The 27662-nt window shown below is 33.7% G+C and overlaps 2 protein-coding genes across 2 annotated transcripts; one reads left to right on the top strand and one right to left on the bottom strand.

The window, feature by feature from the left end:
- Positions 1–7741: 7741 nt before the first annotated feature.
- On the bottom strand, positions 7742–13746 carry LOC147293163 (uncharacterized). The gene is made up of 7 exons (XM_086233474.1): positions 13556–13746; positions 12751–12860; positions 11562–11711; positions 11219–11457; positions 10137–10247; positions 9596–9640; positions 7742–8012 (listed from the first exon to the last, which is right to left on the bottom strand). The coding sequence occupies exons 1-7, from the start codon at positions 13692–13694 to the stop codon at positions 7853–7855; spliced, it is 954 nt and encodes a 317-aa protein (XP_086089600.1). The 5' UTR covers positions 13695–13746; the 3' UTR covers positions 7742–7852.
- Positions 13747–23657: 9911 nt separating this feature from the next.
- On the top strand, positions 23658–27222 carry LOC147293162 (carbonic anhydrase Nec1-like). The gene is made up of 5 exons (XM_086231019.1): positions 23658–23751; positions 24101–24543; positions 25089–25253; positions 25489–25542; positions 27154–27222. The coding sequence occupies exons 1-5, from the start codon at positions 23658–23660 to the stop codon at positions 27220–27222; spliced, it is 825 nt and encodes a 274-aa protein (XP_086087145.1).
- The last annotated feature ends 440 nt before the right edge of the window (positions 27223–27662 follow it).

Below are 27662 nucleotides of genomic sequence, written 5' to 3'. Positions count from 1 at the left end.
TATAGTAGATTTCATGTGATATATGATGAATATAATACGCGCCGGAGACAATACTGTTAAAAAAATACTTCACTAATTAATAATTACATAATAAAATTACACGAATAAATCCCCAATGTGGCAATAGAAAGTAGCAAGCTTACTCAAAGGGACTTGGAAATGATCTTCGATAGTTAAATTAAGCCGAATTTGGTTAAAATAAAACCAATTCAATGGCAGCAGCGGCGACAACGGTTTACCTAAAATTTTAATTTTACAAATTATCGTAATTGGAAAACAACATTAAGGAAATAAAACTTCATGATAAGAGGATAAATTTCTTTTTCATAATTTATGTTTACAACTAAACGAAACACCAAAATGACTAAATCAAACCCCAAATAAAATCTAAAACTTTTTTTTTCTTTCCAATTACTTAAAGACTCCAAATCTCAATCTACCTTAAAAAAAAAAAAAAAAAATTTCTTTACTTTTTTTTCTTTCATTTTCTTTTCTTTTTTTTTTCCTTTCTCTTCTTTTTTTTCTTTTTTTTTTCTTTCCTTTTTTTTTTTTTTTTCTTTTTCCTTTCTTTTCTCTTCTTTTTTTTCTTTCCTTTTCCTTTTCTTCCCACGTCACTTCCTCTTTTTTTCTTTACTTTTCCTCTTCTTCTCCAGTGGTCTTCCACTCTACCAAAGCCTTCGTCTTCTTCCAGTTCGGCACTTTGGCAGTTCAGCACTTCAGCCTTCCTCTTTCTTTTCTTCTCCCTTCACCATTTTTTCTCCTCCCTTCATAATCTCTCTCTTCCCTCTCCCTCCTCCCTTCCTCATCTCTTTCTTCCTTCTCCCTCCCCGGATCTCCTCTCCCTCCGACGACGGCGCGCCTCGATCTGCAGCTCCCTCTCCGGCGACGGTCTCTGCGTCCCTTCTCCCTCCGGTCTCTGCCTCTCCTCTCTCTCTCCAGTCTCTACCTTGAAAATTTCGGCGAAATTTTTCAAAATTTTCCGAAATAAATTTGGTACCGTGTTAAAATTTCCATACCCCTAAAAAACAAAAATTTCGACGAAATTTCACCGAAAATTTCGAAATTTTACTCCCTGCTTACAATGCCCCTCCATATTCTTCAAATACCAACAATCACAACTTGAATAAACATAAATTAAAGACCAAAAAGGGAATTCTAGTAATTTTTTTTTTCTACAACCTTCAGTGAGTCACAATGGTTGATAAGCCTCATTTTCTTACTTAAATGAAGAAACAAGGTAGAACAATAAAAGTAGAGAGCTGCTATTTGCACACCCTTAAATTTCTTTTTGCACACCCTCAAAAATTTAATTTGTGAAATAACCAAAAACACCCAAAATAAAATTACCCAAAACCCCATCCCTTTATCATTCCCTCTTCCCTGTTACAGCACCCCACCCCCCCCCCCCCCGGTGAGAACCACTGCCGACCACCCCAGCCCCGTTCCGGCCTTCCCCTCTCTCTCTCTCTCTCTTTCTCCTTCCTTCTTACCCGCCGACCACCCCACCCCCATCCTCCCTCTCCTCTTTCACTCTCCCCGAAACCAACCCAGCCCTTCACTCTCTCTCTCTACAACTCTGAGCCCCTCCCCTTGCCGCACCACCTCCCTCTGCACCCCTCCCCTTTTGCCATCCCCCTCCCCTCCCCCTGCCGCACCACCTCCCCCCTGCACCCCTCCCCCTGCCGCACCACCTCACCCCTGCAACACTCCCCCTGCCGCACCACCTCCCCCCTGCACCCCTCCCCCTGCCGCACCACCTCCCCCTGCACCCCTCCCCCTGCCGCACCACCTCACCCCTGCAACACTCCCCCTGCCGCACCACCTCCCCCCCGCACCACCTCACCCCTGCAACACTCCCCCTGCCGCACCACCTCCCCCCTGCACCCCTCCCCCTGCCGCACCACCTCACCCCTGCAACACTCCCCCTGCAACACTCCCCCTGCCGCACCACCTCCCCCCTGCAACCCTCCCCCTGCCGCGGGGGAGGGGCTGCGATATATGGCAGAGGCTTGCGGATGGGTGGCTGGTTTCTTTGTTTTTTTTTTTTTTTTGTTCTTTGTTTTTTTTTTTTTAATTTAAAAATTCACATTTGGGGTAGGGTGTGTAGTGTTTGAATTAGGTGGGTGTGTAGTGAGAAATTTTGGTGAGATTAATGAGGTTGGGGTATTTTGGTAATGGGAGGGGTGTGTAAAAGAGAAATTTTAAATTTTAGAAAATGATAAGAGGTGTGTAAGAGAAAAGTGTGTGCAAAAAGAAAAAAAAAGGTGTGCAAATAGCAGCTCTCTAAAAGTAATGGTCTAAAAGTTTTATAAATAAATTGATTCTCCTTCTTTTGGCCTTACTAAAAAGGCAAAAATTATCATCTAATAGAGGCATGTGATATAAGTTATAATCAATTCACATATTATAATATTGGCAGACGATGAATTTATATTTATAAAGCTCACAAGTTGTAACTTCTGAAAAATTATTTTGTACGAGCGTAATACACATAGCATACTAACGTCGTGTTGCCAATTAATTACAATTATAACAATGTATAATGATTAATATCTAAAATTTCAAATCCTAAATAATACCCTTAAAAATTAAATACGTGTCAACATTTAATGTGATGGTCGCATAGAATAATTTTTCGCAACATCCCACGTAACTACGCAATCAGCACAAAAGCCTTGTATATAAATTCCCACGGGGATTTCCCTCTCTAAGCCTTTCATAACTCAATTACCAATACAATATACTCAATCCACTACGTACTCCCAGTCTCAAAGTTTGTAGCTAGCCATGGTTTTTTTTATGAGAGTCTTGACTGTGGTCACGGTGACGATGATGGCTCCGATGTTGCAGGTGTCCCATGCAATCATGCACAAGATTCCAGGCTCCGCTGGATGGACCACCATTAATGTTGATCACTACAACGAAAGGGGTGGTACTAAGACTCTCCCTTCTAATTTTTTCATACTTTAGTAGTTTAGGGCTAGTTTGGTATTATTTTTTTATTTTTTTCAAAGAAAAAAAAAGTTTTAATAAAAAAAAACATTTTCAAAAATAATTTTTAAAAAAAAAATTCAAAAACATGCCTTTTTAAAAAAATGATAAAACATTGTTTTTCTCATTTTTTTTTTTTTTACACTTTCTTCTTTCTTAGCTGTCATTATTTTTTAAATTTTAAAATTATTTTAAAATTTTATACCAAACAAGTTTTCAAATTTTCAAAACTCACATTTAGAAAAAAAAAAATTTGAGTAAGATACCAAACGGGCCCTTAGTTTTTCATTTATGGATTTCCCAATATTAATTACTTTGAAGCATCACTCTCATCTATACTATTATAAAGGAGAGCTTTGGTATTATAGTACTCTCATCTTTATACACTATATTTTCTTACTAGACACATCCTTTGTTGCGTTATAATTGAATTAGTAAATACGTTCAAATAATTAGGTAGAATTTTGTCTGCAATATTATTTTAGTGTTAATTAACATTATCACAATAAGAAAACAATCAATATTTGGTATTCTTCAGCGGCTCAGATTCCTTCTATGCTGACCTATGGTGGTTTGGATGACAAAATGAAGCGTTGGCACTTCAATAATGCCGGTGGCTATCATCATCAGCAAGAGGAAGTGGATGGAATTCATCTTCCTCTTAAGAGAACTATTTTCTTGGGATTTAATAAGGATTTTCCCATTGATGAACAACAAGTCATAGACTTCTTCACTGAGTATATATATCAACTCATCTCCCTCTCCATATAAAAGCGTAATTTGCATCATAATTAATTTCTTCATATCTATAATTATGATTCATATTGTTTTTCTTTTATATATTTTGATAGGAGATTTGGAGCTATTGAAGCTTATATTCCGAAAGGCCGTACCCATGCCTTCATTGTCTTCCGTAATACTCACATCGCTTCATCTGTCGTAAGTGAAGGCGAGAAGAAATTCAACATTAATGGCGCTTTTGTTTGGGCCAGAAAATATATTCGTTGAAGAAATATTTTGCATTGCTAGTTGCTAGTATTGTTGTTAAATATCACTTTTTTTTTTTTGGACACTGTTAAATATCACATTTTCTCTGGCCATTATTGTTGTTAAATGTCAGATTTTCAGAATTAAAGTAATTTCAAATGATATTGGACAAAAAAAAAAATTGTATTGCAAATGTTGCGATTTCCAATGAATTACATGATACTCAATGTAAAAAATGATTTCATCGAACAGAAAAAGTTTCAATGAATAAATAAGAGGCTTAAGAGCCCGTTTGACAAATTAAAATAGGGTTTTTTTTTTTTTTTTTTTTTCAGTTTTGGTATCCAAACTTTTATTTAACTTAATTAAGTACCTAAACTTTTATTTTGTAAATAATAAGTACCTCATGAAATTTCTGTTAAAATGGTTAACAAATATTAGGGGTAATATTGTCACTCCAACAAAATTATATTTTATTTCATTTCTTTTATATATTTAAAAGTTAAAAAAATGAAATGTTTCAAAAAAAAAAAAAAAATTTGTTACATCGTCCACCCAAACCCAGGCACCACTGCACCATCATCCTCCACTGCACCACTGCCTCTCTCTAAATGATTCACCTTCGAAGGACTTGAATTGTAACTCATACACAATGCTATATTGCTAAATAATCATTGGCATTTTTTCCGATTTGTATATTTTAAGTGGGATTTATGGATTGACTATAAATTCGGGTTCAACAGGGCAAAACCAAGAAAAATTATTGAGGCATCGATCTGATTCATTTTGGAAGTTTGTAAAAGAAAAAAATAACCATTTTATTGCTATGAACTGAACTTTGGACATAATAAAAATTGGCTTCAATTTGTAAATTAATGCAGATGGTTTGACCTTCCTTGGGCAACTAGATGGTTTGACCTTCCATTGAGGGATCTCTTAAACAATTTTATTTAAAGGATCCCCACGTGGGACTCATTCAATATTGCATTTCAACGATTAAAGTCGTCTATCTTTTTTGACCACACAAAAAAAAAAAGTCGTCTATCTTTGAGTTCTTCGTTGAAAGATCATATATGCAAAAATTAGACAAATTAAAAATCATTAAGATATCTAAGGATGCGTTTGGTAACGTTTTACAAAACGGTTTTTCATTTTACAAATTCAAAAAATGACAAAAATGCGTTTGGTTGCCATATTGAGAAAACAGTTTTTGAAAAACACAAAATAGAATTTCTAGTTTACAGTGTAAATTCAGAAAACGACTAAATGATGTTTTCAGTGAATTTAGAAAACATAGATAACACAGATACAAATTAAAAAAAAATTACAACTGAAAAAAAAAAAAATGTGATCTGCACCTCCTCCCCACCTAGCCAGACCCACCTCTGGCGGCAGCCCTACCCCCCGCCGCTACCCACCTCACCCATCTCTCTTCATCTCTCCTCTATTTCTCTATTTTTTTTCTCTCTCTCTCTCTTCCCATCTCTTAAAATATATACTTTGTAATCCCTCTATAGTTTCCAATTCCCGCTTCAATAAACGGATCAAGACTCTCCGTAACATCCATAGCAGGAAGCTCACGAATCTTAACAACTTTTACATAGAGAAAATACATTGTTCAACTAGATCATAGGTGCTTGCAGTGTTGTCTCCATTAATACGGCCACCAACAACTCTTCCACCTCCAAGGTAGTCGCGCGCGGCCGAGATGGGTTGGGTTTTATAAAACTTTTCTTCTTTTTAATTATATATTTTATGAAATTGATTAATAATAATTTATAATTAATATCTTTTGTGAATATAATTATTTGGTTGTAATAATTGGTTAATGTCAAATGTGTTTTCATTATTTTTGTTTTATATAATTGTTTTTCAATTACGCTACCAGACGCCTTCTCATATTTTGAGAATGCAAAATTTAATTTGTCATTTTCATTTTACAATACAGTTTTTAAAAAATTGTTCTGTAAAACGTTACCAGACGAGCCCTAAGTTTTTTAAAAAATAAATTGAATAAACACTTGAAATGATGACCATATAATCAAACAGTTAAATGATTTCTGATTTATCTAATTTTTTGCAAGATTGATTCTTAAATTTAGACTTAAAAAATAGAAGACTTCAAGCATCAAATTACTATATGAAGTTGGCTCCACAAGAGATCCCTTATTTACCCAAAATGAGGGATCTCTTATTAGAAGGGGACTCTCTCTCTCTCTCTCAAGAAAAACGTAGCTTGCATGCTAATTAATTTCTTCATATTTATACTTATAATAATAATTATGTTACCTCTAAAAATCACTACAAGTCTGGCCGGATTTCTAGCTAGAAACACTGCAGTCCTAGTTTGACGTTTGGGCGTGCCACTATTCTCAGCAAATGATCCGTAATAGAAAATATAAGTTATTATTTCACGTCGAGCTTACTGACTCCTGAAACAAAACAATTGCAAACGAGCAAGAAACAAAAGCTCGCTGAGGTTCTACTTGCCTTGATCTCCAAGGACTTTAATCACTTGTTTCAATAACTTGGTGCTCGAATTTGTAAGTACGTAAAATTGTAACTTGAGTAATGGGATAAATTGCAAAATAATGAATCTTAATGAAGAAAGTATGGATGACTTGATTATCCCGAAATTGAGTGACAATACGAATTCTTATGACAAATCTCATGGAAGAAAAATAAACAACGAAGGAATAATAACAAAGAAATTGATACTAAGAAAGGATCTTAATAGAGCAAAAAACAAAGAACTAGGTCTTGAATAAACAAGGAAACTAAAACATTGAAATCTGTGAGAATTTGGGAACTTAGAGGTATTGAGAAGCTTGTGTTTGATTTTTGTGAGATATGTTGAGAGAGCTTTTCCTTCTAATGCCCTGCTTTATATAGTGATCAGCCCCTAGGGTTAAGAAACCTCTCATACTTGATTTTGGACTTCTATTTCCTTCTTGATTTTTTCCTTTCTTTACGCCCAAGTCACTGAATTCTTGCCTTATCTTTATTTAGTATTCCTATCCCGCCAAGGATTCTTGGCTGAAAAGGAAACTTCCTTTAAACATTTTTTGACAGTTCAGGCCTTTCTGTAATGCACTGTGGACTTCAACTTCAATCATAAGTGGGCTTTACTTATGACATTGGGCTTGGCCGTGATCTCGGCCCAGAACCAAAATAGGGTGTAAACAAATTCATATTGGTTTTGTTTTTTAATACATTTTGAATGAAGAGTTGGCGCTGCTGAGGCTTATATACAAGAAGCCCCTAGCCATGCCCTCATTGTCTTTAGTAATGCTTGCACCGCTTCAGCTGTCCTTCGTGGGAAAAGAGAGGTGAAACTCATCATCAATGGAAAATATCTTTGGGGCCAAAAAATATGTTCCTCCAAAAGAACCTATTAATAAGTCGCAACCAAAATCTCAAACCTAAAATCCTGCTGCCATTGCTAGTTCTAGGATTAATGGTAAGTGATGAAATCATGAAACTATTCTAGTTATTGTTTTCTGTCTTTCTTAGTTGCTTACTAACAGCATGGAGTGGCAGCCCCTCAAGTTTATTAGTTAATCATGGCATTTTGAGAGTCTTTCATAGATGGATTATATATATATTACAAGACTTTTAAATATATTTAGCAAAATTATTCATCACATTTTTGCTGGCAAGTATTATTGTTAAATTGATGTCATACAGCCACCACTGCCAGAGTTCGGAAGATGGCAATGCAATTAAAAACTCCTTAGTCCCTATCGTATTACCTACAAGTATTAAAGGGCAGAGTCCAAAAAGGATTCAAATACAGCATTCATTACAGAAGTTACTCTTGAAAAAATATAATGAAATCCCAAGGATGGTAGTTCAAGGGGTAAAACAGGTCATTTTACAACACAATGGCCTGTGGATTTAATTCACTGACCTCCATCCGCAAAGACGTCCAAGTATGCTTGCATCTTTCCCTCTTCCCCTGTAGATGAGCCAAAAATGCCTCAGCCCACTTTTCTTTGCTCCCTCCCATGCTTAGATCGTAAGGCACCGTGAAACTAATCAACAATTAAACAGAAGCAAATGCCAGTCATGTTGGTTATGAATCATCATAATCAACGATATAATCATCACTACAATATCAAAGTTTTGGCCATTTAAATAGTAAATATGGTTATCCACAAATTTAGCAATCAATTACCTTTCTTCGATCTGCTGCTTTGAATATCTACAATTTTCAAACCTTTTCTGTACCAGACATTAACCAACATGGGACTTGTTTAACAAGATTGATACCAGCTTTTTCTTTAGAATCTGGGCCAGACATAGAAGGTAGGAAGTATGGATACTCCAAACATTTTAGAATGCACGTATCGGATACGATACTGCCCCAATATGTATTCGATACTTCAAATCTTTTTTTTTTTTGTCATAGATACTTCAAATCCGTTCGGTTGACTTTTTGAAAACTTTGACTTTAGGATACCCGTATTGGCACAAGTCTCCCGCACGTATCCTAAAGTCCAGTCATGATCCTTTGCAATTTTTCTAAGAAAAAGCTAGGGACTGTTTGTAATTGTAAGAAACTAGTGAGTCAATATGAGAAAAAAAACCAGGTTATTAAGAAAAGAGAAGCTCTTGGTGTTTACTTTCTTGTGTGGCACAAAAACAAAGGGCTAAAGAAGCTAGGGTTTTTCTGTTTGCAACCAGATCAAAAGAAAAATGAAGAAGAAAAAGGACTCAACTGAATATCTATAGTTGCAGACTTCCATCCCAATAGATATGTTTTTATAAACTTTTTTTTTTTTTAAAGAAAAAAACGCACAGATAAGTGATAATATATTATTTTAATTGACGTATCCCAGCCGTATCCGTGCAAAGGTTTTTGGAGATTTTCTGTATCCGCGTACTGGTGCGTATCCGTGTCCATATTGGTGCTTCCTAGCATAGAAGATATCACTTCCTAGACATTATTCAGCCTGAACCATATTCTGAACATTGATTTTCTTGTGTACCATATTTAAAGATCAAGAGTTCCATCCACGGTTGATACGGTAACTAATTTTTCCCTTTCTATAATGACCCTTTATTGTTTTCCCTTCTGCCACTGCAACAGACTTTATCTCTAATCAGGCTGTTATAACGATGACCTGTTTGAACAGACCAGAATTTTTTTTTATGGACAGTCATTGAGCAGCTTCTGGTAGTACTTAGCTTACCTTTAATTTTTATTTTAACATTATTTTTGCCTTGTGATTTTTTATGTTATTTTAATACCAATGGAATCATTTCAATCTGCTACAGTTATTTGCTATGATATGATATTAGGAGTTTAGGACAGTGACTGGTGTTATTAAAGATAAATGAGCAAGGAATCTGTTATTTAAATAATTTTTTATATGTATATTAATTTAGTTGCTGTATCCTTTCCACATCCATATCCTAGCTTTTGTAGATTTGTATCATATCCCATTTATGTATCGTACAGTATATCATATCTGTATCGTACAGTATATCATATCTGTATCGTATCCCATATCCATATCCATGCAACATAATTGTCTTATTCATTATCCTTTTTCTAATTACAAAAGATAGCCATCAATGATAAAACTAACAAAAAAATTTCAAGAAGTGTTACCTCAAGAGTTCTTCTAGTTGTGATTCTTTCTTGGGGATCCCATTCCTGCAAGAGTTACAAACTTGCACATCAATAAGCCACATGTCTAAACCTCAATGAATACCATACACTACTTTAAACAATTTGTAAGAAAAATGAATTTTGGCTTGTACTGTTAAGTGTTAAATAAACAATTTCAAAGCTCAAAATAGGACCATTATTCAACAGTTTTGATTATATGCATCGTAGAGGATGACAAGAAACTGGTATTCTCAGGATTTTCTTGAGAAGAAGTTCATTACATACAAACACACTTTTTTATTTTGTGGTTATTGAGTTTCTTACTTTCTTGCAAATCCAAGGTATTGTGGTCCTTAGACAGCACTACCTTTTTTTTTTTTTTTTTGTGATTAAAATACACATAGGGCATCATGTTAAAGAACAAATATATGTATATAGGCCCAAGTAGGACATTAAAAATCCTAGTGACTAGTAGATGTCATGATTCAAGTTCTGTGTTACTTATTAAACAGATCATAAAACAAGAATCCGAACAACTAACCTGCAGACTGATATTTTATAGATATGTAGATACTTAGTAGAAAGATTATAAATAGCATCAGCAACATGCTCCTTGCTGAACAAGTACACAACTGGATAACCAAGAAGCCATCTGAAGCAGTTAAACACCCATTTTTAGTGAATCAGACTGAAATGCTAATTCCAACATTATGCAAATGAAAAGTGCTAATAGTATATCATAATGTGTATTCCAAGGTAGATCTTCTTGATTTCAAAATTTAAGCAACGGAAATCATAAAACAATGTGAAGCGGCTGTGGAAAACAGCTTGGCTTCTAACTTAGATGTAATCTTCAATTTTGGCAACTTCAAGTATTATTTGAATGGTGTTTACATGCAACTTCTAACAAAGTTCAGTCCTAAAAAGTCCCAGAAATTGTGTCATAATTACTTCCAGATTAATTCAGCTAACCAGTTTGACACAGTTTCTAACAAATTTTTGGACTTTCTACACCAAGGTTTAAGAGTTTAAGGAATTAACAGGAGCAGTTGCAAAATTTTGTCTTCATTTATCCAAAAAGAAATAATTTTTCCCTTCAAACCCAATCTATGTTTTATTTCCAGCCTATTTATTGGTGTTCAATTAATCTAGCTTGACCTAGTAAGGTTCAAATAGTTTCTAAGAGTTGCAGGTCTGTCTCATGAGTTTCAATTTCAAGCCAAATGCTTGGTAGGTGGATTTTAGACTGGAAGTTCAATACAACACCAAAAAGAATAAGATTTCAAAGTCTACATAGTTTATGTATACTTAGGGGATCAAAAAACTTTTTCGTTTTCTAAGCCAAGTTAATAATGAGCCTGTAAAGGGGCCTAAGCAATTATCAGATCAGTTGAAGGTACCAGCAATGTGGCCATCTGAGTCACTCAGGTTACATGTCAGTAGATATGCACATATTCTGGTAATGCTGAATTTTTTCACATACATATTCAGCATTACAGAAATCTGAAGCAGGAATGTAAAATCCATAATTCATGGCAACATAATGCACGCAAGTGTGTGTAAAATGCAAATGAAATGGAAAGTATTATAACCCAGTATGCCAAGGTGAGCTTAGGCAGTCACCCATTTAATGTTGGCACGGTGACCTGAGTATCTTGCATGCAGCTACTGAGATCAATAAACTCAGATGACTGTGAAGGGATAAGTTCATTTCTGGGGGATTTCGCATTGACCGTGTTATCTATATTGTGACACGGTAATGCTTCATCTTTCACTCCACGAAGAGGAAATACCAAAGAGAACAACTTCTGAATTGATATAAGCTGCATTGCTACTGGGTTTTTTTCTGCTTGTGTTACCATCTGTAAAAGAAATGAAAGAAGGGCATTCAGAAAAGAGGAAAAAGGAGCGTGTCGAGGTTTAAAGGTAAAGATTACAGAAACAATAGCCTACAGAAGGGAGCAACCTTTGAAGGATCCCTTTCAAGGTCCACAAACAGCAGCTGCGGTTCTGAGTTCAAGCTCCACCAAACATGATCAGCAAGTCCTCTAACGTGTACCAAATATATCATTTCTTCTATTACCAATACTCTCAGGTGCTCAAAAATCAGTGAGTCCTGCATCAACAAATTTTAAAAGGTAATTTGATTTTTAGAAAACCAATAACTCATAATAAAGAAAAAGGAAAGAGAAAAGAGAAAAAATATAATAACAAGACATGGTAATGAACTCCATTTAAGTAGACCATGTAAAATACATTATCAACTAGAGCTTGGTCTACATCCTAGTGGAAACATAGGGGCAAAAGAGAAAGCTGAAAGAGATAAGAAATGATATTATGAGTAGATTATGGAAATCCTGATCATCTTTGCTTATAAACCAACCAAAGACATACTAACACACCAGTATAGTGGTTCTAATTTAATGTGTTTACAGAAGTATGAACAAGCTAAATGGGTGTGGGATTAGAGAAAATGAACTGTAATCATTCATAACCAAATGAAAAAATGTTTCACTTATGAATTCAGGCATTAAATTCCCAATCCCCAAAACTTAAAAACAAACTCACTCAGTGCTAAGAGAGATAGCGATAGAGATAGAGAGAGAGAGAGAGAGAGAGAGAGAGAGAGAGAGAGCAACATAATGGTTCGTATAGATATTTGATTCTAGCTATAATATTGATAGAAAGGTTCCTCTTGTAAAAGCTTCTTGATTGTTCAGTATTTGAAGGAGTTGTCTGCTGTTTAACTTCAAGATTGCACTCTGGACTCAATGTCTCTCACTATCTTGTTCCTTTTTCTTTCATTCTTTCACATCTTTTTGCCTCTCTTGGAAATTACCCCTTGAAGTAGAATAAGTGAGGCACATTTAGAAAAGTTTGATGTGCACCCAATTGGGAAAACACGGAAGTAGACTTGAGAGAAACACATTAGTGAACTTTTTTAAATATGAGAGAGATAGAAAATGGATTAGTTGAAAAATCGAAAGAAATATATAAACTTTGAGTTTTAAATGCCCACTATTGGTTAATTATATCAATGGAGTAGGAATTAGCAGACTTGGATATAATGTCTGAGTCACATATGACAAATTAGCGGTGGGCAATACTACTTTAAAACCAGTCAACTAATTGAGTGAGGCATTAAGGACCGAAACCTTCTGACAATGTTTTAAGAGAGCACAGAGTCTCTCTTGCAGTTCAGGCATCTTTCCACCATAGTCTAGCATTATCACGGGCCTCATTCCTGTACACAAAGCTAGAATATCTGCCAAAAAATTCCACAGGATCACAAGTCACTATACATAATAACAAGAGATAATTAAGTTAAAATATTTATCAATATTTCTCAGTAAGCTAAGGGAATTTGCACTAACAAAGGGAGAGAATCTTAAGAATTGAACACACTATGTGATTATAAGAAAAATTCAAGACCTTCTTCAACTTTTCAATGTGAAATCACCAAAAGTATCTTCACATTGTTCAAAATGGCACAAAAGCGTAATGAAGCAAAAACAAAGTAGTTTTACTTTCATTTTCCGTGTTTGTTTTATGGAAGAAAATAAAAGTTAAAGAAAAATGAGCTCAAGCTTATTATATATATCTTAGTCTGAAGTACAACTTTTGGTTCAAATTTGAGCTATGGTTCCAAATTACAATACAAATGGTGAATTGCAGAATTGAAAACCAAAAGACCCACAACAGAAATTGTCTCAAACTTGAATGAGACCAACAAACATTTTATTCCGGAACTAAAAAGACCTCAACGAGCCAAACTTATTAAAGCTCAGAAGCCAAATTGAGGTTGGGAAAGTTGGACGACACCAAAAATATTGAAAACCGAAAACCAAATAAAGAGTGTTCATTTTGGAAAGAAGATCAAAAAACATATTACAACCCACAACCGAAATTCAGTAAGAAAATTGAAAGAGACTCTAAACCGAAAGAGAGACGAAAAGAGACCTATCTCAAGTCGACGTCTACTTGAAAATCTGAGTCGCCATTTGATATGTGACAGAGATGAGTCCAACACTTTTACTGCTTCATCCAATTCTGCGAGTTCAGTCAAGAATTCCTTCGGCTTTTCTTGAGGATCCTCCATGGAGAGACGAACACCTCAAAAGTTTTGCGCTCTTTGCTGTGTCAATACGGTTAGTAGTCTAGTAGAGTGGCCTTTTGGGTTGTTTGAAGTTCTTATTTTGTGGGGGTTGTTTACACACACACCCTGAGGTTTAAAAAATTACAATGAAACCCCTCAAAGGTTTTAATCATTTTCACATAATTCCCTAACATTAGCATAAAAATAGAGTTTTAATTTCGACAAAAATTCAACGGAAACGATGAAAATTGCTATCAAAATATAGAAATTTTGAATGAAACTTTACCATATGTTTATTTAACATATTATCTACTACATTGATAAAAAAAACATTAAAGAAACCAAATTATATGGTAGGTTTCATGTGACATGTGATGAAAATAATGCGCGCTGGAGGCAAATACTGTTAAATAAAATTAATATAATAAATAAAATTACTATATTTTTTATATTCTATAATCTATACACTAAACCCAATACTTTATATGCCATAATATTACATTAAAACCTATATACTCTATCTTTTTTAAAATATTAGGATTTATGCCCTTTAGAGTATTTTTAATTATTTTTTATATAGAAATGTATTATGATTTAGAGTTTAAAGATAACTAAACGAAATCTCGAAAGAATCAAACGAAATTCCAAATCCCTTTTTTTTTTTCCAATTGCCCAAAGATCTCAAACCTTAATTGTCCCTAAACTTTTTTTTTTTTCTTTTCTTTTTTTTCTTTTTCTTTTTCTTTCCTTTTCTTTTCTTTTCTTCTTTTCTTCTTTCCTTCCTAATCCTGCTTCCACTTCTCCACGTGACGGCGTGAGCTTGAGTGCGTGACCTTCTAGCTTCTTCTTCCTTTTTGACTTTTTCTTCCTTTTTTTTTTTTTTTTTTTTTCTTTCTTTCCCTCCTGGCTTCCATCCCGTGACCTTTCTTCTTCAGTCTTCCCTTTCATTTCTTCTCTCCTAGCCGCCACTGTTATGCGACTCAATCAGCATAATATCAAATCTCTTTCTCTTCTCTCTCCTCCGGTCCTCCCTCTCCAGCGCCACTCTCTCTCTCCCAAGTCCCTCCCCGATCTCCCTCTCTCCCTCCCCGATCTGATTTTCTCCCTCCCCGCTCTCTTCTCTCTTTTTTCTATTCTCTCTCTTCTCTCTCCTTCCTCCCCAATCAAGCCGACGGCTAAGTTTGTAACTACCAAGGAGAAGACATACAGAGAAAATGGCTGGGTTTGTTGACTACACACTCTGAGTGAAATTTCAACGAAATTTCGAAAAATTCGATAATTTCGGCGAAATATTGGCGAAAAATTCGTGAACTAGTGTTAAAATTTCCATACCCTCAAAAAACGAAATTTAACTCCTAGGTGCTACTATATGCAGACTCCACTTCCTCTCACTTCACATCACTCCCTTTAAATTTTGAAATTAAAAATTTAATCCAATATGAAAATACCATAAAGGACAAAAAAAAAAAAAAACAAAACCTTTTCCCGATCCAACCTCTTGCTGCCATCGTCACTGTCAGTGGACCTCCGACACTCTCCTCCTCTATGTCTTTCTCTCTCTTCGCACCACCTCCTTTTCTCTCTCTCTCTACCTTTCTCTCATTCCCTCTGTCTCCTTTCTCCCTTTCTCTCTTCTCTCCTCTGCAACAGACTAGACAGAGGAGACAGAGGGGAGGAGACAGAGGGAAGGAGAGAGAGAGAGAGAGGCGGGTTGAACCGTCAGTGACCTTGCTGGCAGGTGAGGTGGGGTCAAGATGGGGTTGTGATGGGTTTTGTTGTGTAGTAAGGGTATTTTAACTTTTAAGGGTGTGAATTGAGAACTTGTTAAAATTATAAATAAAAAAAGGTGTGAGGTGAGAAAGGGGTGTGTAGTGAGAGGAAGAAGTGTATGCATATAGTAGCCCTCTAAAAATATCTCTAAATGACAAATTTAACCTTAGAGTCATTTACACGCACACCTCTTAAGATTGATTGTTTTTTCACATCCCCTGAAATTAAAAAATTACACTAACACGTATTCCATGATGTTTTAACTCAATTACAGCAAAATACGGCTTTAATCATAAATAGGGGTGACAAAATATGCTAAAATACCAAAATAACATCACATAGTACTTTTATATTGTAATATATCACATGCTTAAAACAGACACCGTGTTTGAAATTTTAATATTGCTAAATCTTATTTTTCGTGTATTAAAGTATTGCTAAATCAAATTAGTTTTCTTTAAAATTAAACTTTTCGTTATATAAATTCAATTTTTACAAAATAATCCATTTATCTAGTTATAAAATGAGCAGCGCTTTTTATGTGTATGTGTGTTAAGTATTATCGAATTCTAGGAACAATATAGTCTATAATAATACTTGCTCTTCTTCCTCGATGTTATGTGAGAAAATGGAGTGATATGTCATCGAGTTTGTTATTGCCAACACTAGAGTGCAGGCTCTGTTGCGCTCTCTTTTAGCTCTTACGAAATCAAGCACGCCAATTGAGAGAGCATCTTATGATAAATAGTAGCAGTACGTCTAACCGCTTAAGCTTAATGCTTATTAATTAAGTCTCACATTGGGAAAGTGAAGGATTAGCTTCAATTCATTGAGGAACAATTTGCAAATTTTGGCTTTGGCAAGCAGCCTAATGAACAAATTAAATTGTAAAACAAAAAGATATAATGGTATCACTGAAGTACCTGAGCATATCATAGAGATGAGAGATATAGCAGCTCAACTTAAAACTCATCAAGTTGAGTTTTTTGAGTCATTCCTGGCTCATTTCATACTCAAACTTCTTACCTTCCACTATGGACCTTTTAAAATCTCTTATGGCACACATAAAGACAATTGGTCAATCAATGAATTATTGACCACGTATGTTCAAGAGGAGGGGAGGTTGAAGTATAAGAATCTTTGATTATATTCATTTGGTTACTTATAAAAAAATATTTGAGCACGAAGAGAAAACCTCTTTTTATAAAAAGAAAAACAAGAAACTGACAGCCAAAAACCTGACAATAAGGAACTCATCAAGTGCTTCTTTACCAAGTTAAAGAACATGTGAAGAAGGATTGCCCCAAATATAATAAATGGAAATGAAAGAAAGGTCATCTCTCATTAGTGTATTATGAGTCCAATATGGTTTATGTTAGTAATAATATATGGTGGATTGACTTTGTATCTACAATCCATGTTTCCAATACTATACAGTGATTTCTCAAGCACAAAAATCTGACGCAAAGTGAACAAGCCATCTATTCGAGAAATTGGATATGCTCAATGTGGAAGATGCTGCGGCTTTCAGACTTATTTTGCAGAATAAATTTATTTAAATTTTGAAAGAACTTTCTATATTCCTTCATTTTCTAAAAATCTGGTGTCAGTTTCAAGACTTTTTCCTTATGGTTTCAGTTTTAGTTTTTCCAATAATAGTTTTTCTATTTTATGAAATTTTGTGGTTGTTGGCAATGAAATTCTTGATGGTGGTTTATATAAATTACTTTGAATTTCACTTATGATTATAATCTCTACACTACAAGTGAAAATATTAACATAAAAATGTGTTATAAATGAGAAATCCTTCATGTTATGGCACAAGAAATAGTGACATATCTCTATAGAGAGACTTAAGAGGGTAGGAAAAGATGGAGTCTTGTATGTGGATTGCATATATGGAAAACAGACCAAAAATGGTGCCAAAAGGAGTTCCTAAACTTTGGAAATCATGCATGCTAACATATGTGGTCAATTTCAAATACCTTGTTTAAATAAGTAGAAATCTTTCATCACCTTTATTAATGATCACACATGGTACATATATCTCTACCTTCTTCAAAAAAAATACTGAATCATTAAATGCTTTCAAAGTCTATATATAAAGCAAAGCTGGAGAAACAAACATGAAAATTAATTAAGATTATGCGATTAGATAAAGGTGTTTATGGAAGGTATCTTGAGGCAAGACAAAATCCAGATTCATTTGCTAATTAAGTTCCTTGATGAATATGGACTAATACCATATCACCATATATCAGTATAGTGTGGCGAAAGACGGAATCGTACTTTGATGGACAAGGTAAAGATTATGCTTAATTAGCAACTTAAATCTTCCTTAATTTATCTTCGTGGAGTGAGGCCTTAAAAACCTCTATGTGTATATATTCTAAATAAAGTTCCAAAAACACCATTTGAGTCATGGAACCTTGGAAACCGAGTTTAAGTTGAGATTGTCTAGTTGAGGTTAGGGTGTATAATCTATACAAAAGAAACTGGACCAAAAAATAGTCAATGCACCTTTTATCAGCTATGCAGATCAATCTAAATGATTCAAGTTATATTGTCCTACTCATAAATTAATGTAGTTGAAGCAAGAAAATGCTAAGTTTCTTGGAGATTGTGACAATAGGGGAGTGAGCAACCTCGAATTTTGTTTTCGAGAAAATGTAGGATCAGGTTAAGACACATGCATCCACAAAAAATGGTTGTTTTACCAAACATTTTGCATAATGTCATTCAAGAAGAAAAATCCACTTAAAACTTGGCACCCAATAAAGAACCAGTGGCCATAAAAGTTAGTGTTCAACAAATTCAAAATGAGAAAGTTGAGGTGCTATTACAAAGATCCTTAGGAGCTAGAAAATAAGCACTTATGTCTAGATGAAACCTTTGTAAAAAATAAATACAAATGTCACATCTTTGCAGCAACTGTAAAAAATGACAAACAAGGTAAGAATTATAATACATATTTTGTGTATGAATTATTACACCATGTATGTGCTAGGTTGTTGGCTATGTAACCATAACTTTTTTTTATTTTGAAATAATTTTTCTCATTTGCATTTGCTATTGTGGATTCTGAGAACGAAGTGAATTGAACGTGGTTTCTAGAAAATTTGTTCGAGATTCTTACTCCACAAAATCACACAATCATCTTCATTTATGATAGAAATAAAAGGCTTCTAGAAGCTGTACATAATGTCATTAATCCACAGTCCAATCATGCATTCAGTTTATTTCATTTGCAGCAAAATAGTCTATCAAGATAACCATCTATTATGAGCAAAAGCTTTCGTGATTGGATTGTTCATTGTTTCACTTGTTGCGCTTATACATACACCCACATAAAAGATATTCGATTATTGGACGGGAAAATAATTAAACGATGAAAAAATACCATAAAGTAATTTTTGAAAATGATTCCAACAAATCTAACCTCTACTCAATTTAGGCCCGGGAACTCATTTATTGGCATGATCAAAATTATTGAAAATAAATGCAATTTCAGGTTGATGTGAGTTTCTAACATGGGGAAAAAAAAAAGTCTGACTTCATTTTAACACATCTTCATAGGTCATCCAAAATGGTATTATGTTTATGTATTCCTCAAATTAATTAGGGACACTTAGAGATGAGTCTAATTTTTACAACATTCTTAGTCTAACACCAGTAGAGATTTAGGGTTTAGATAGAAGTCCTTTTACTCTTAGTCACCAATTAGCCAGCATCAACGTCATTTTATTATTCCCTAAAAGTTGGAAACTTTTACAACTTTTGCCACAAATCTATAAGTTGTACCACTGCGTGTTTCCAAGTACGTGTTTTACTCCCAATGCGTGTTTTTCTCCCAGTGTGTGATTTCCTCCAAATTATTTTGAGATTTTATATCCTTCATCCATCCTCGAGTTTTGAGATTTAGATTCGATGTTTCAAAATTTGAATAAAATTTTCTCAATTGTACTAGGTTGTATCTGAAGAAGTAGGCGAAAAACTTGCTACTCATTTAGGTAAAAACTGTTGACCAAAAGTTCCTAAGCCTAATCTTCTCAATTAATTATATGTGTTCAAAAGAAAACTTTCAACTAGAAAGCGAACCTTCAGAAGTGAAGATGATTAATAAGCTAGAGACGATAATAGATTTTAAGGCTTTCATTCGATTTACATTACAAATGATGTGCAAAAAGTTTCTCATTTCGTTTCTCAACACAACCACGAACTTGCTAGGCCATAAGAGAGGTAATTTGTAAGATATAAAAAAAATTCATATATAAGCTCATGTCAATGTGATTTAAAGTATGATGGGTGTAGGTATATGGAACACAATTAACACATCTTCATATTTAGCAGAAGAAGTTGGTGGATCATAGAATGTTGGGCTTACAAAGAGAGATTGCTACAATTGGTGTGATTAAATCTGTACTTGAAGCAGGGATACTCAAAGCTTGATCAAACTTTCGAAGCACAAGCAAGCAAAAGCTCTTACATCTTTTTACACATTGCAAGTGGATTCATAAAAACTGAATGACAAACTTTTTCTAGAGAAACGGAAGGTCTGGAATTGGCTATAAATATTTTGGAGATGTAGTGGTATTCGATGCGCATATCAAACCAATAGGTACCATATAAAATACATGCTTCTTTTGTGGGAGTTAACAACCATTGGAATAATGCATTGTTCAATTGTGCATTTTTAATAGTTAAGACAACTAATTCATTTATTTGGTTGTTTGAGACATTCTTAAAATCAATAGAAAGTAGAAAGTTTAAAACTATTTTTATTTATCAATCTCAAGCAATGGAGAACGCTATTAAAGTGGGTTTTCTGAGTCATGTCATCGTATCTCATAATGCGACAAAAAAGTTGACAACTTACCATGGAAATCTTGAGTTTAAGAGGATGTTCAATCAGAGTATTCAAGGATGCAAGACAGAAATGAAATTTCAGTCTACTTTAGATGAATTAATTGCAAAGTTCAACTTTACAGAAAACATGGCGCGCTGGAGACATTATATAATCTTCATGCAAAATGGTGTCCAGTCTTTATCCAAAATATTTTGGAAAAAAGACGTTAATTGGTCCTTGTATTATGGATGAGTCACATTTTGGTCCTTGACGTCATTTCAATTTGAATTTTTTAAGGACTGTGTTTCCATTAATGTCCCAATTAGGTCCAATTTGTCAAAATTAAGATGGGAAATACCAACATGGCACCACCTGATTAGCTCTGCAGTAGACAATTTTGATTGATTGTACCTGATTGAGACATTAATAGAACCACAGTCCTTGAAAAAATCAAATTGAAATGACAGGGACCAAAGTGCAACTCATCCATTATACAGGGACCAAAAACGTCTTTTAGCCAAATATTTTCACTGCCGAAATAAAATCTTCATAAAGAATTAAGAGCACAAACAATGGTTTCTACCACATGTCTATTAAAACGATGAGTCTTACTTAATTTGTGCATCATTATAAACTAGTACGTAGAACATATGCGTTTAAGTGAACTAGAAGAAACATTTTGTTGCCAATTTTTTAGCATGGTAAGTTGTCAATTTTGTAGAATTACTCAAATAAGTTGTCATATAAACCTCAATAGTGGAATTTTGTAGGGTATTGCTGAGGTTTATACAAGAAACATTTTAAAATTATTGGAGACTGAATTTGCTAGCTTGGTATGGTAACGATGCATGAAGTTGCAATTGATGGAATATTTCATACATTTAAACTTAATGAGGAGGGTCACAAAAGAGTTTATGTTGTTCGACTAAACTCTATAAATTGCATCATCTCTTGTAGTTGCAAGATGTTTGAACCTATGTAATTGTTGTGTCATCACGTTCTAAGGGTAATAAATGTGAAAAATAACTCAAATACCAGTTCAATCTATATTGAAGCATTGGACAAAAAATACAATAGAAATGATTGGATTAATCTTATATATAGTCATTTTCTAGATATCGGATGTCTGTACTTAATTTTTTTTCGTGGATGCCTATGATGACGTGATTCCTACATAAATAAGTGTGAATCATCCATATATATACAGAGCCGTTCACTTGAGGTTTAATTAATAGTTATATTCTCTCTCCTTTGTGCTAGATTTGAGTAACTAAAAGTTAAAAACTAGTTTTTGTGCAAAATTTAGCTAAAATTGTTAAGGATGAAGGTTTAGCTACGTTTAGCTAGCTAAACTGTTGGAGATTCGACAAAACAAAAAGAGTAAATTACTTGTAAGTCCTAAAATGATTAAAACTTGCAGATCGATGTAGAAGTAGATGCATCATCTTGCAAATACATATGATGCTTATTAGAGCATGTGCAATGGTTGATGTCAATATGCAATTCAATACAAGTCTATTGACCTCATTTTTTAATTATTGACTTGACACAAGCCTGTTTTGTTGCAATGATTCAAGTTAATAATATAAGTCAATAGCTATATGTTTTTGAATTAATATTTTTGTATATTTTTTTACAGATTAAAATTTATAAATTTTAAAAATTATATCATTAAAATGATCTCAATGAGATCTTTAAAATGAGCCCAATATTTAATATTTTTTAATAATTTCAATTAATACCCAAATTTAATAAATAAACCATAATTCATATTAATACCAAAATATGTTCACAAGGCCCAAACATCAACAAGCAAGATGACCCAATATCAAACATATTCATATGATGATGTTGCAGCAAATTAACCTGCAAGGCCCACGCACAGGGTAGCCATTTATCACTTTCTCTCTCCTCTTGTCATCTTTTTTATAGTTGGTCTTTTTATTAACTCTAGAAGTCTAGATCAATTAGCAATTGTCAAGTCAATTTTTGGATCTCCCAATTGTCATTTTAATTCATTTATTGCCAATAACACTCATTGCAAATTATTTTTGTTTCAAATTGTCAATAAATGTCAATCGGTCTCCATTGCACTTTCTTTAATATCATTCAAAGCTTTTTTGTTTTTTTGAATGATGTGAACAGTACCTGCAGTGAATAGCACACGCGATGAACAATACATGCCGGTGAACAGTAACAATTTTTTTTTTTTTTTACCTAGAGCTTAATTTTTTGGTTTAAAATTCTTTTTCATTTTGACCTAGTAGGTAAAGGACCAAAAAAACCCCTAAACTGTTGGACGTGCTCTTTATTCTTCATGATTTTAGGAGGTTTCTTCTGTACTTGTTCCACTCCCAAATTTTCGTCATCCTTTACGGTCAAATGAATTTTCTGCTGGATCAAATGAATATCTTGTCCGAACGTGACGTACAAGAAAAGTCTAACAATATTGTACGACAAAGAGACAAAATGGTAGGCCAAGTATATACGTACACAGCCAACTATTTATTAATTGACCAAAAAATTCAATCAATTATTACAATGTTGTATGACAAACGATGACATACGTGGTTGGGAAAAAATGTACATAACCAATTAATTATTACCAAAACATCATTTAATTATTAATAAGCTTAGTAACTATCATATATGTAGCCTGAGCAGCTTGACAAGGCCAAGGCCTTTTGTCGTTCCTACCTATTTGTCCCAAGTTCCCTAAATGGTAGGGCAAATATGTATATTGTATACACAACCAATTAATTATTAATTGACCAAAATAAACCAATTAATTAGACAATATTTTAAGGAAACTAATTGCAATTCGTCTTCGTCTTAACAGTCCAATCCAGCATGGATCAACTTTCTTTAGATAACGACACCAGCCTTATAATTTTGGACATCTGTTAGAGAAAGCGTTTTCTTATTTTTCTTGTTTAAAATATTAAAGAGTTTTCAACTAATAAGTACCTACTACCTAATACATATTTTTCGCTTTTGTTTAAACCTAATACATATTTAATCTACTAATGATCTGTCATAGGGATTAAGATCCGTACAATCTGGTTGAAAAACTTGAACGCATAGGAAAGTGCGTGTTTCGTCATTGCATGTGTTACTACATAGTCTCATAGAGTAGTGATGTTATATATATATTAAGAAACCCCGGGGCCCCTCTGTCATATAACACTCATATTTTACACTCATACTCATTATATATATATATATATATATATATATAGCACCACAAACAATTGTTAACCAGCCACCTCTGATCACCTGCTACTGCTATTCTACTCCAACCTAGCTAGTCAATCTCCAACTGTTATTTCTGTGCTGCCTGTGCATTAAGCATGAAGCATCAAACCAAACCCATCTCCATTTCTTGTTTTCTGTTCCTTTTAGTTCTGTTCTCACACTCCATATCCGTCACAGCTCAAGAAGTTGGTAAGCATATCATGTTGTTTCTAATTTTTTGAAGAAAAAAAAAAAAGCATGTTCCTTCGTTTTTTTCATAGACAAGCATGTTCTTTCTACTTTCTAACCCTCGACCCATGGCGGTGATTCGTTGTTTGATTGATATGGGTGTATGCATATGGAAGTAACTTCAAATTAATGAGATGTACATATCTCATTTGAACCATATTGAGATATTATTTTTGCAAAAAATTAAACAAATTGAAAACGTACTATTTAACTATTTGATCAAATGGTTATCATTTTAAGTATTTAATAAAATTATTATATTCGTTTATTTATCCGGTTACAATTAGATGTCTTCATGATAATAATGCAGAGGACGAGAGAGAGTTCGATTATCTTCAAGGAAGCGAAAAGGGGCCACATAATTGGGGAGAGCTAAACGAAGAATGGTCAGCCTGCAAGAATGGAAGCCTGCAATCGCCAATAGATTTATCAAATCAGAGAGTCAAAATGGTACGAAGCTTGGGGAAGCTGAAGAGGAGTTACAAGGCAAGCAATGCGACTGTGAAGAACAGAGGCCATGATATAATGGTTGAGTGGACGTTGGGCAACGCAGGATCAATTAAGATCAATGGGACTGAGTATATGCTTTTGCAATGTCACTGGCACTCACCCTCCGAGCACTCCATCAATGGCAGGAGCTATGACATGGAGCTGCACATGGTTCATCTAAACCCCGATCCCAAAGCTACAAACAGCATTCTCGTCATTGGACTCCTCTACAAGATTGGTCGCCCCGACAAGTTCATTTCTAAGGTCAAAATTATTAAATTTTCTATAGGCACGCATATTATATTCATATATATTATGTTATTAAACTATAAATTTAGATCGGTTGATTAAAGCAGTTTTTCGTAGGGCAAAATTTTTTTTGTATATAAATACCATTCTTTATATTAGTCTATTGACACGCGGTGCTGTCCGCGTGTCAACAGTCAACATGTCTTTTTACTGTGTATATAAATATATTTTTTATTTTTTGTAAGATTTCACCATAAATATTGTATGTAAGAAAAGATAAGAGAAAAATACAAAAAGTCCAAAGAAAAAAATCACAATTAAATACTTAAGTAGTATTTGCCTAGTACGTGTGTTTGTTGTTTTTAGTTAAATTGTCCGGTTAAGAAATATTTTGTTAGTGGTTTATCTTTTCTAGTTTATTCCTTTTTAATTAAATTAATTTTTTTTAACATTTTGATTAATTAAGAATATTTTTGAATTTTTAAAAATTTAACCAAAAGACCTTTTGACTTTATACATATATATAAGATAAATACCATATTGAGATATGTGAATTTCAGTTGATGACAGATGTACAGTCCATGACTGATGAAAAAGAAGAGAAAAGCATTGGAGTGATTGATCCTAGAAAAATTAAAATGGGTGGCCACAACTATTATAGATATATGGGCTCACTCACCGTTCCTCCATGTACTGAAGGGGTTATTTGGATCATACGTAAAAAGGTAATAAACATTTTACCTATATTATTGAAGGGCTTCGATCACAATTTTTATATCAACTAGTCATAAATTTAGTCGTATTTTTATTCTCAATATTTAAAAATGTCTGAAATTTGAATCTCCTCCCCAAATCGAAAGCAAAAAAAATCATTGCCTTTATGTTATTTATTCTTTAATTTTAGTTTCTATTTCTTGGCTAACAACAATTTGATCCTAAATTTTGATCCATTGAACTCAGATAAGGACGGTCTCAAGGGAACAAATAAACCTATTTCGAGAGGCTGTGCATGATGTAAGTGGTCTAATTAACTTTGTGCCTTTGCTCATCTATGGAATTTACCTTACTACACAAGTTTTGAAGCAACTTTTGTAATTATCTTCTATTTTTTCTTTTTAGAATTTGATAGTTTTACGTTTTTGTTACTTCTGAGTTCTGAGTATTTTCCTTTTCTTTTCAAAATGGGTTCTTCATCGTTTCCCAGGCAAGTATCTAGCAATTGTGCACCATCTTTATTGACCATAAAATAAGGACTGAATAAATTAATTGAAAAAAAAAGGGAGAAAAATAAATATGAACATCTATATTGTTACTGCCAAAAAAAAAAAAAAAAAAGCTTTTTTAATTATCTCAACTAGCTGTAGGGATCAAGTAAACGTTGGATATATATATATATATATATATATTGTACGTGTGTGTTCGGATCGTTGAAATACTATATAGAGTGGGCCCCATGAAGTTTTCTTTAAATAAAATTATTTGAGGATCCTTTAATAAAAGGAGCTTGTATATATTAGCTAAATCAGAAATTATTTACTTGTTTGATTAAAAGGTTTATTGACTTTAGGTACCAAATTATAATGTTTTTTCATTTCAACTACTAAAACATTTATGTCATTTCACTTTAGGTACTAAATTTCAGTTTAGGTACCAACTTTAAAAACATGGTTATATCGAACTGTGACTGTCTAACAGTCATATCTTTTTTATTGATTTATTGTTTTTTCAATATTTGCAAGGCTTAAACTTTAATATTTAGTCTTTGGGTTATAGAACTTCATCCCCCAAACCTAAATCAAAAGTATGAAACCCTTAAAAATTTTGATTTTTTATAAATTTTAAATAGTCACAACTGTGACTGTTCGACAATTACAACTGTAACTGTTCGACAGTCACAACTGTATAACAAACTGATTTGTGACCTAATCCAAAATGTTCTACTCTAGGTTAGTACCTAAACTAAAAAAAATTATTGTCTTGCTGTTTTATTAAAAAATTATTGATATTTGGTATTTAATCCTAATTTTCTATTGATTAAATGGTTATCATTTCAATATTTATAAAAAATATTTTGTTTGTCTATTTATTAACTTGATCAAAGTTTGATAACTTAATGGTTTCTGATATGTCTAATTTTTTGGAATGACGGTCTTTGAATAGAGACCTAAAAAATAGACTGTTCGGATCGTTGAAATACTATACAGAATAAACCCCATAAAGAATCCCTTAAATAAAATTATTTGAGGGCAGTTGTTGGGTAGTTCAGTTAGAAAGGCTGTGAAATTACTCACTTTGCACTCAAGTTCGATCTCTCTCTTCTCAAATCAATAATAAAAAATAAAATTATTTGAGAAATCACTTAATAAAAATGGCCTCTATATATATTCGATTCTAACAATTATGTACTATCGATCAGTAACCTTTCCTTAATTAATTAGATGGGATTTCTAATGTTGTTTCAGTTGTTTTATTCTGTCTTTTCTATTGCTTCAATTCTATGCTTTTTATTTGATTTGTTTTGCTTTTATTTTTAGGTGGGTTTTGTTTTCTATATATATGTACTCTTCTCTGTATCCCAAATAAAGTCAAATCATATCTAAGTTTTGGTTCTTAAATGCATTGCAGTATGCAGAGAATAATGCAAGGCCTCTACAACCACACAATCTTAGGGAGATTCACGTCTATGACCCGTGACCCGTCTATGACCAAAAGCGCAAGGAACATAAATAACTCAATATATATCAGCAGAGAGATTCCCACTAAATTTTTTATTGAAATAATTACGCTATGCTACACTTTATTTATTATTTATAACATGTAATACATATATTTATAATATTTAATAATCAGGTCATTTTGAGAATGTATTGATTACCCATTTCTTGGTACTAGTTTGGTACAAGCTTTCTATCTTAGCCATCCAAGCAATCTAATGATTGCTAATTTTTTAATTTTTTCAAAACTCTCTTAAACTCTCTCACGTGTCTCTCTCGCTCATTTCTGAAATTTCTCCTCTTTCATCACTCTCTTTCTCTCTCCCCAAGCATTCTCTCTTTGTTCTCTCTTGCTCTCCCTCGCTGCAACTTTCCTCACCGGCGTGTGTGCGCGTCCGGCCATGGATGGCGACGAGAGGA

This window comes from Dryas octopetala, chromosome 2, assembly GCF_963921425.1.
Source record: "Dryas octopetala chromosome 2, drDryOcto1.1, whole genome shotgun sequence".
NCBI lineage: Eukaryota > Viridiplantae > Streptophyta > Magnoliopsida > Rosales > Rosaceae > Dryas > Dryas octopetala.
The sequence above is the reverse complement of the archived record's forward strand: the minus strand, read 5'-3'. Positions and strand labels throughout refer to the sequence as shown.

Excerpts from the sequence above, each read along its gene's own strand:
- LOC147293162 (XM_086231019.1), top strand. The coding sequence starts at position 23,658 with ATGAAGCATCAAACCAAACCCATCTCCATTTCTTGTTTTCTGTTCCTT. Across the intron at positions 23,752-24,100 it reads CGTCACAGCTCAAGAAGTTG|AGGACGAGAGAGAGTTCGAT; the intron begins GTAAGCATATCA and ends ATAATAATGCAG. Across the intron at positions 25,254-25,488 it reads TTTGGATCATACGTAAAAAG|ATAAGGACGGTCTCAAGGGA; the intron begins GTAATAAACATT and ends CATTGAACTCAG.
- LOC147293163 (XM_086233474.1), bottom strand. The coding sequence starts at position 13,694 with ATGGAGGATCCTCAAGAAAAGCCGAAGGAATTCTTGACTGAACTCGCA. Across the intron at positions 10,248-11,218 it reads ACCGTGCCAACATTAAATGG|ATGGCTTCTTGGTTATCCAG; the intron begins GTGACTGCCTAA and ends TAACTGCTTCAG. Across the intron at positions 9,641-10,136 it reads TATAAAATATCAGTCTGCAG|GAATGGGATCCCCAAGAAAG; the intron begins GTTAGTTGTTCG and ends TAACTCTTGCAG.